The following is a 9,962-nucleotide window of genomic DNA, read 5'->3' on the forward strand; positions in this document are numbered from 1 at the left end:
TTTTCATCCATCTCTGTTCTTATTATTTATAATATAGCAGGTGCCTGCTGACATTTGGCCTTTTGAGGATTTTGCAAAGAGACAGAACTATTTATCAATTTAATCAGAGTGGAGGGTTTTTTTTGTTTGCTTGCCTGTTTTTAAATGAGGGCTTTATTGAAAGTTTGAGTTACCAAAGTACAGCTTGCAACAGAGAAATTTCATAACTGCTAACCATGAGCAAGATCATAAAGGGGAAAGATCCCAAATATATTATTTCCCTAGTACGAGGAGGGGATTTTTATCATTTTATATGTTCCTTGGCACGTTGATCCATTGATCACTCATCCCTTTTTCTCTGCTAAGAAGGCAAGGACAAAAGAAGGCAGGCTGCTCTTCCAGCAGCATTCACAAGCTATCACCTACACCCCACATCCAGCAACCGCTAAGCAGATTTGGCCAGGGCCTCGTTTTTCCCATGGCAGATCAGAAGCCAAGTTTTTACTTCACACATGGGAACACTCTCTCTCATGTGGGAACAAAGGAATCCAGACTGGTCACTTACCTGGAACTCTAGCTCCTTGTCTGAAATCATTGAGCATTCAAGTCTGTCTGATGCTCAGTTCACTTTTGAACAGGAAATAAAGCTACAGAAAAGAGCAATTATAATGATTTCACAGAGCAACTTTCTGTCACTAGGTATTGCTGTCATTCAGCAAGTCCCAACTCCCCCATGTTTGAATTCCAAGTACAATGGCAAGTATGAGCCCCAAACTGGGAATTTATCATGTTGTATACATTAGCGGACTGTAGGTTATGTAAACAATTTTACCTGTTAGCACAACGCTAGCATGTTTCCTTTTAAAATGTCTAAGAGCACTACAGAAAGTGCATTATGTAATTAAAAAAAAAAAAAAAAAATCTAAAACTTTACATACTGAAAACCAAAGGCAAACCTGAAAACTTCAGTGGAGCCAGTGATGCTCTGACAAATAGAATTCTAGGACAAATATGCAGCCAACAATTCTGCTTTGCTCAGGGTCACTCAAGGTGTCTGCAGCAAAGCAGGAAATAGTAAGATTATTTTACTGTGAATTCAAGACTTTCAGCCAAAAAAACATTATTCCTATTCCCTATCATAGAGACAAAAGGGGAGCAAGATGAAGAGTTGTACTAATTTCTACAGTAAATGATGTTTTCATTATTGAATTACAAAAATAAAGTCTCACAAAGAAATCCTTAGTGTACAGTATTTATTACTTTCTATTAATCTGAAGTCAATAATTTTGATATGACTAAATTAATTCTGAAATAGACATTTTTAAATGCATATGAAGATGAGAGGCTTTAACATGAGAGTAGTTGATGTGCACTCTTAATCCACATGCAAGATTCATCAATCAAATACTGTACATTTTCTTTCATTTTACACTGGTCCATAATAAAGCACAATTTCTCAGGGAGAAACCAGGGAGGAGAGAAATCAGATTTTCAAGTAGCTCTTTTATTAAAAAAGAGCATCAACTATATATTAAGCCAGTGTGTTCCTCTCTGACTCTGATTTTACTTACAGTACACAGTTTTGCAAAATATACAGCTCACCAATGATACACAAACAGTGGCCCTTTACTAAGGGCAAGTTAAAAAAAAACAAAAGAAATACAACAGAAAAGAATTCTACAGCTGAGAAAAGTCATATTTTAGAACATTATGCCACTTTACAGTGCCTTCAGTGCTGGTAAGAAAGGTCATGCACAATGGTTTTTAAAAGAACGCTGTCATTAGTCCATGAGAGATTTTCCTGCATGCTTCACGTCAACAGACAAAGGTATAGGTCACAAGGAAAGTATCTTTCTCCAGTTATCTTTTAGGCCTGTCTATGTCATCAATAGCAGCTAGCAGCTTCTGTCTTGCCTTTTTGTTGATGTGGGAGCCCAGACAAACATTCACCAGATTTGTCAACTGCTTAGTGGAATATTCCTGGCAAATAAAAGCAGATCATGTTATGGCAGAATAAAAGACCAGAAAAAGAAACTTTAAAAAAGCAGACATACACTGTGGACTTTTCAACTGATAAAAGCAGTCAGTACACAAGGGAGATTTAAAGTGGTAGTTAAGTCAGGTCTGGATAGTTTTCATGGTTGAGGCAGAGGACAAAACTGTGTTTTGCTACATGGCAGATTATAACGGAAAATGAGTACGACTTCAGGAGTGCTGGACTGAGCTCACAAAAAGCAATTCTGTGAATATGTGTGTATATAAATCAATTGTTAATGTATTTTCCATTCTTTGGGAGGCGAGGTGGGAAATATCTATGTAAATTGGATAAGCTTTTAACACAAATTTTTTTCAAAACAAACTGTGACAAAAGGTGAAGAAATATTTTATTTCACTTCTTATTTAAATAAGCGTCTAAATACTTCTGTCTACAGGGACTCCAAACAATGTTAAATTCAGCACATGGTAAGGGAGGAAAGAATGGCAAAAATGCTAAGACAAGAATTAACATCTGTCAAAACACTGCAATTGCCAATACTACCTTTATACCTAACACTTTCCAAAATGTGGCTTCCACCAGCAGGTTTAAACAAGAGCTTTTCTGTGTAGGTCACCAAACAACAGGTAACAGTCTCTCTTGTGGCTCCAGGCAAATCACAGAAAACAATATTGAGATGAATTTCTTTCACCTGCCTATACTGGGATGTAAAGTAATCTCAAAATACAGATCTTAAAGTGCTCCATTTTAAAAGATGCTGCACTTCAGTACTGGGCAGCTCCAATAGCATGTGACTACTACTTAGACAGTCCTGTTATAATTGTTAGGTCACGCTACTATGAATGCGTGCCAAATGCTTTCAAAACACAGATGAAGACTTAACCCCAACAGCAATTTTGATCCTGATTCAGTGTTACTAAGCGAAGAAAAAGCAATGACTCTTATCCACTGTGCCTTACAACCTAGTTTAAGCAATCTACTCCTAAAAGCAAAGTAAAACTTCATGGTGTGATTTCAAACCCTACTTCCTGATGACCCAGTTGGGCACTTTGGCATGTTCCGAGGAGCACACAAATGTTTTCAGCTTCACTTCGCTCTAGCTCTCTACATTTTTTGAGGCAGTAGGTAGATGTGACTGGCTTATTCATATTTCCCTGTCATCGTATGTTGAAGCAGTACAACACATAATAGCTTCATATAATACTAAATATAATGCATATATTCATTTTTAATGGATAGAAGCATTGATCATTTGTAGTTCTTAGCATGATTCTATCTCCATGGTGAATTTTCCCTACAGAGAGGAAAAGAATACAAACTTAACTCTTACCCTATGTTCTTTTATCCAGTGTTCCATGTCATTTTCTGTTAGGTAGTATGCTTTAATGTAGGTCTCCACAAATTCTTTATCGGGAATAGGTCTAATGTCTGTTAACTTTTCCAGTTTCATTAAGAATTGTTGAAAGTCCAGTTGCATCAAGGCACGTCCTTCATTGCTGCACTTCTTTACATTGGCATAACTGAAAAGAGAAACACAGTGGAAAGTAGAAATTAGAAGGCAAAAAAAACCCCAACTAATTGTACTTCTCATAGTTTAACTTAGTCTTTTGAACCTTAAGGAGGAACATAATTATGGTTTTAAGTTAAAAGCAGACAAGAATTACTCTTAGGACTCTGGTGCAGAGTTTTATTTGCACTAGTATAGCATGTTTTAGCCCCACTTATAGAGAAGAACCCCATTGTACCCCCAGTGATACTTAAAAAACTCCCACTACCCCACCTGTCAAAGGCCACTAAAAACCCAACATTGAACAACTTACTGGAAGTGGGTTAAAGGAAATGAAATCAATGCTGATGAGCACATTAGACAAGGGTTTTGGTGGAGTGATCATGACCACTTAAGCCTGAACGGTAACACATCAGCTTTAGGAATGGTCAGCAGGAGCTTGCTTGAAACAACAGTGGCAGCATCAGAGAAAGGCACAATTTCTTCAAAAACACCCACAACCAGAGGACAAAGGGTGGCAGCACTGGTTAATCCATGCAAGAGGTTAATGTTTAATGAGAGTAGATTGACAGAAAACTGGTAACACCTTTGAGCTCAAAGAAGAAGAGACAGTAAATGGGCTTAGGGCAGGGTAATACCAGGAAGGATTACAGCAGGGCAACAGACAACAAATGAGGAAAGCAACCTTTGCAGTTTTTCAAGAATTTGGATTTGTCAAGACCAAAGGAAATGATACTGAAATGCCCTTCACAGGGCAAATTTCAGCTGTGTACAGGGAATAAAAAAGCTTTTGTCCGGGGCACAGTGTCTTGATAGACTTAATCCAGCCCACTCATAGGCTGCTGCCACAAGTGACAATCCTCTCCCACCGTTTCCACTCTCTCCTTCTACCGAATTTAAAGCAAGTCCAGTCTTCCAGTGGTTCATGAAGTTGACCCTAATTACTACACAGTCCCTAGATTATTAGATGTGATGCAAAGGAGGCAGCAGAAACACAGAGCTGGAAACACAGATCAGGATAAGAATAAGAAAAAATTGCAACCTTACAGTTAGTACACAAAGAATTTCCAGAACGCAGAAATAACAAAGGCAAAGTGAGGACCAAGGGACAAGGCCTCCGTAGAAGACTAGATGAAAAATTCCCAGTATGACATGCTGAAGCATTTCAAGAAGCCAGATGGGAAACAGGACAGAGCATAGAACCAGGAGATAGAGCACGGCAAAATTTTAAGAAGGATATGGCCAAATGCACTGAAGATGATCCTTCACTCAAAGAGAATGAAGAGATCAGTTCCAGCTGACTGACTGAAGAAAGACCTTCTTCATGGCTTTCAATTCCGTACCTTCAAGGAATTCAGAGATGAGAGAAGTTATGAAGGTATTCAGAGAGTCAGCTATTCAGAATACCTTCCTTCCCTTTCCCCAGTAGCAAAAGAAACTACAAGATATCTGAGAAAAAAAGAACTGGGTAAGACTGAGAAATTACAGGCAGATATTTGGGAGGAAATTATAATGAGCACTCTTTATACCATAAGAAAGGGCACAGGACAAATCATAACAGCAAGGTATTCCCAGTCCACTCTGACCAGTCAATGAAATGCTTAGGTGAAAGTAAAGGTGAAAGTTTCATGGTGAGTCACAAGTGAGCAAGAGAGATGAGTGATGACCTTCAGAGTTAAGGATTAAGTAGTTCAAGAACACTGAAGTCATCAAAGATGAGGTAGATTATAAAGATTATCCAGTAAGAAAAAGAAACAAGTCCAAAATATGCACAAGGGCTGAGGTAGAGCAGGCTGATCTGACTGGCAGTATGATCCATCTGAAAAGAAAGGAGGATGGGGAGAGGAGAAAAGATGCTTTTGTTGCAATTCTTCTGATTTGAGGCATGTGAAGTGGAAAACAAAATTTCACAGAGATAAGATTGTTGTATAGGTCATATGTCATACAAAGGAACTGAGAAGCTAGAAGGAGGTCATGACTGGATTTAGTCTCCCTGAAGATGCAATTCATCTTAAAAGAGACTGCAAAATGATGATGGCACAAAAAGAAACAGGCATGAGTTTCAAAATGGTGGCTTGATGGGAGCAGTGGGAGCTGAGGATTCTCAACAGACAAATAACACTTAGAGAAGGATGTTGCTGAGGTCCTAAATTAGAGCAGACAGCAGGAGAGGGGGTGGAAAGAAATAAAACAGGTAGTAGGGAACATATATGGTAAAATATAACCAGGACAGAAACATGGAAACATATGTCAAAGGAGTGGAAGACAGCACATATTCTGTGATGCAGAAGTTGTGATGAGAGCCCAGATCTATGCAGCAAGGGGAAAAGAACACAAAAATAAATGCAGCGGATAAAAAGACTGCAGTACTTAGGCTACAATACTGACTCTGAAAAGATTGTGACACCAACTGAGGGCTGATCAAGGGGTAGCATTTCCTGACTAAGGTACTTGAGCCTCTATTGACCAAGCCAACTCAGACACCTCTCTGTTTCTGATTAATCTGGAAAAATCTTGCTCCATTGCTACTCTAAGGTAACTGCTAGGGTTGACGGCTCCATTTTTCTCCCTGGCAAAGATGAACAGTATCCCCCATAGACATGCTGACCATTACACTTTAACTTTCTTCTTTGCTCTGTCAGAAAATTATATTTGCAGATAGAAGTTTCCTTGAAAGAGAACTATGTTGTTTCAAATGCTTCCATGTCATTCTTCAGCAGCATCTAGGGACAAGACCATCCTCTTCAGGATTAATGCTAAACCAGACCCTGCGAAACAACTGCTAAGGAATATGTTAAGCCTTGATATATTTTAGGCTCCCCAGAAGCACAAGAGCTTATCAGTGCATTACAAAATTAGAACTTTTAAGTCCTTAAAATTGACATTATCATTACAGACGTAATTACCCAAAAGCAAGATACCCATGAACTACTTACCCTTCCACGAGAGTTCTGTTGGCCAAGCGTATGCAGTGCTCCCAAAGGATGTTGGAGACTGGCAAGGGAATACGGACTCTCTTAGACACCTCATTCAACCTTCTGTTAAATTCCTCAAATTCCTGATGAAACACAAAAGATCGTTACTCTTTTAGGATGAAAGGAATCACAGTCTATACACCCCTAGTAACAACAGCAACAAAGAATTAGAAATGCACAGGAAAGAGAATACTGAAAAATAAAAGCGTAAGAAAGAACACTGAAAAATAGAAGCAAAGCAGAGCAGCTTACCAGGCACAGGCTCTAGAGACAAGCTTAATGCATGAAGGAGAAATTGTAACACTTTCTATCATTCACAACACTACTTCAGTTATGCTTTTTAAAAAAGTACTGTTCTGTTGCCTAGAGATGTAGTTTTCTGTGACAGTGACACCTCTGAAAATTAACCAAGTAGCTAATCCTTCAAATACCATTTTCGTATCTTTAACTTTTTAAAAGTCTATATACAACCACTGAAGAAAATCCAGTCATAACCTCTTTATTCCTTTAAATATACACCCAACCTGCTTTCAAAGAGAAGCTCACCAATACTGTAACCACTTTTCATTTTTCAATCTTTTGCATTAGATAGTTCACTGGTGCTTGAAAAGGAGATGGGGGCATTCATCAAAAAGAACCCAAATCTAAACAGCCTAGGAGCATATTGCAACATTAGATAACAATCCAGGTTGAGGGAAGGCACCTGCTTCCACCTGAAGCATCAATGGCCTGGATGGATTTGAGTTGTTACTGTGAGTGAGAAACTAATCTTAACTGAACATCATTATTGTTACAATGACTTTGTGACATAACATGAAGTGAAATAGAAGTCTGTTGCTACTGACTAATGCCTCTGTCATTTTAAAAAAGTATCAAATGACTTAAATGTGCAGACTGATAATTAACTGCTTGGCGTAACCAGCAAAAGCAGTTTGTACTGCAGCCTATTGAGACCATACTTGTCCAACAAAGTGCTTCTATTCCAAGGCTGTTAATTTAGGTGGATTTTTTTTTTTTTAACCATCCATCAAAAAATCAGTAAGAGAAGAAAATCAGAAGGGAATCTCAGTAATCAATTTAACCTAGTATCTGACCAAGTAATTGGCATTTAACATAAATTTTCTGAAAGAGAATTTTGGCAAGAGGAATCAGAGTACCACAATGTCATGCTTTAACTAGCATACAACCTACACTTCTGAAGATGAAGATGCCCAACACACTGTGTTAAAAAATTTCCTGAACAATCCTCTTTCCTCATTCTATCTGCTTCCATACATACCATGGCTTACTGTACAATTTTGCATATGTGTGCACATGACTAGAAGTAGTTGATTATTACATTAAACATTGTGTACACATCTGACACTCTTGGAGTCCCAAGGTACACAGCAAACCACTAATTGCTTAGCAGTAATCTAAAAGCTTCTGTAGCAACTATTATTAGCTATATAACATAGAGGGAAGAAAGGTTTTAAATAGTATCAGCCCTGATTGGCCTCATGCAAGTTTATCAGCAGTTACGCACTCACAAAAGGAAAAAGTTCTACTGCAGAGACCAAATGTTGAAAGTACAAACTGATCTCAAAAAGCCATGGCAGCATAAAGAAGGGTAATCACAAAGATCCAATCAAATTCAGCACAATAATAAAACCTTTATCAGATTTTACTTTCTTTGTGTTGTTTTTTTTTTTAAACAGAAAACAGCTACAACATACAAAAGTGTAATCAAAACTGTTATTCAACACAGATGCATAACTTTCTCTAATACATACTCCACGTATCTTTAGAATAAAATTTTTAGTTTCTCTGTAAGAATTAGTATAATTCTACTACTGCCAGAACTTCCTTCTAGAGACCTTGATAAACATTATTTAGGCATATATGAGAGGATGAGAGAGGAATTCTTCCACAGTCTGGTTCTGTATGCTATCAGAAACAGCAGTCGTATAACCACTTTTACTGAATGCAATTGAGAAGTTGGGTGGACAGCTTCCCTTTCACCTTCTTTTTCAAATGCTAATTTCCAAATAGAGCAATTTCAATTAGATAATGCACAACCATCATTGGTGCTGGTTTGACCTACAGCCTCAACAATACATCTAAAGGCAACTGCTAAAATTATGCAGAACAGCAAATAGACTATGTTAAAAAAACGAACAAAAAAAAAAAAAAAAAAAAAAAAAAAAAAAAAAAAAAACCAAACAAAAAAACAAACCAATCCACTATCTCAGGCCACTGGATTTTCCTCTTTCCAGTTACTCTGTTTACTGTACATTTATCTATTATTCAAGACTTAGACATGACACTCATTAAACTTTTGTTGTCACTTTCACCCACCACCTAGTCAAAAAATCATCACTGAAAATAATCTACTAGCAGCAACAATAATGACAATTCTGGACAGACCTCCTTATAATAACTTGCTATTTGCCAGGATGCTGTATTGCTCTAACCGTGCTACTTGAACAGTTTTAGCGAAGTATTAAAATAATTTGATGTTTATATAAACTCTAGCACACAATTTCCCAGAAAGTATTCACCTTTAAAAGAGCATCTACATATATATTGTGCTGTGACATGATTTCCCTCACATCCCATTTCACATTAGCCATGAGAAGCAGCATCTGTTCATAATCGATGGCTTTAGCAGCAACAATCCAATAAACTGGTTTACGTAGTTCGCTGGCAGTTGACACGGTCTGAAATGGAATATAAATAAAACTCAGTTCAGTAAATTTCTGTCTAATAAGAGCAATATATAACTATGCTGTACAGGTATTTGCACTATCCCATACAAGTTTCAAATATTCTGTTTAAAAAAAATCAGCTGGGAATTACTCAATTCTGACCTGAGAATAGAACTGCTGAAGAAAAGGCTTCTTGGCAGCTGGCATCACTGTATCAAGATGAGGCTGAAGAAACTCAAACTGCTCAGCCAGAAATACCCTTTGAAAACAAAGAGAATTTACGGTGAACCAAATGCAACATTTGGCATGTCTCTATACTTTTACAGTTGATATATTTGGCAACAACAACATGTAACTTTGGAAAATTTAGTCCTGAGAACTGTTATCAGTTTCATGCCAGCATATCAACAAGTATTCTCAATTCTGACAAATTTAAAATATGACTGCAAACAACAAAATGCTTGAATAGAGACTAAAGCTTGAATATCAACAATTCATATTTCACTCAGGAAACATTGCAAAAGTCCGGTATAAAGTCTAGTAAAGTCAGTAGACAAGGGTTCTGTAAGTTCCATAGTACAGGGCAATTAACATTAATATATCCATGTCACACTTCAAAAATAATATTTCTAATTACTTATATACTAGTGAATCTTTAAAAGACAGACTATGAATGAGATCAAAGGTTTTCTCATGGGTAAGATTTGTTACTAACAACATAACAAAGAAATAAATTTCTAACTAAGCTTAAATGAATGCAAAAGAAAATGAGCTCCTTTGAAAATACATTTTTGAAATCACAGAATCACAGAATGTTA

At 37.2% G+C, this 9,962-nt stretch overlaps 1 protein-coding gene across 1 annotated transcript; it reads right to left on the minus strand.

The window, feature by feature from the left end:
* Window positions 1-1,390: 1,390 nt before the first annotated feature.
* LOC103770807 (coiled-coil domain-containing protein 132-like) lies at window positions 1,391-9,703 on the minus strand. Its single transcript, XM_008938085.1, has 6 exons — window positions 9,700-9,703; window positions 9,307-9,403; window positions 8,998-9,156; window positions 6,419-6,540; window positions 3,306-3,495; window positions 1,391-1,959 (listed from the first exon to the last, which is right to left on the minus strand). The coding sequence occupies exons 2-6, from the start codon at window positions 9,349-9,351 to the stop codon at window positions 1,840-1,842; spliced, it is 636 nt and encodes a 211-aa protein (XP_008936333.1). The 5' UTR covers window positions 9,352-9,403; window positions 9,700-9,703; the 3' UTR covers window positions 1,391-1,839.
* Window positions 9,704-9,962: the final 259 nt, after the last annotated feature.

The sequence above is a fragment of the Merops nubicus genome, unplaced genomic scaffold, assembly GCF_000691845.1.
Source record: "Merops nubicus isolate BGI_N331 unplaced genomic scaffold, ASM69184v1 scaffold44103, whole genome shotgun sequence".
NCBI lineage: Eukaryota > Metazoa > Chordata > Aves > Coraciiformes > Meropidae > Merops > Merops nubicus.

What these genes read in the sequence shown, in the direction of transcription:
- LOC103770807 (XM_008938085.1), bottom strand. Translation starts at nt 9,351, where the DNA reads ATGCCAGCTGCCAAGAAGCCTTTTCTTCAGCAGTTCTATTCTCAG. An exon ending in ATGTAGATGCTCTTTTAAAG is followed by an intron (nt 6,541 to 8,997) that starts GTGAATACTTTC and finishes GTGTTTCATCAG; the next exon opens with GAATTTGAGGAATTTAACAG. An exon ending in ACTGGATAAAAGAACATAGG is followed by an intron (nt 1,960 to 3,305) that starts GTAAGAGTTAAG and finishes TTTATTTGCCAG; the next exon opens with GAATATTCCACTAAGCAGTT.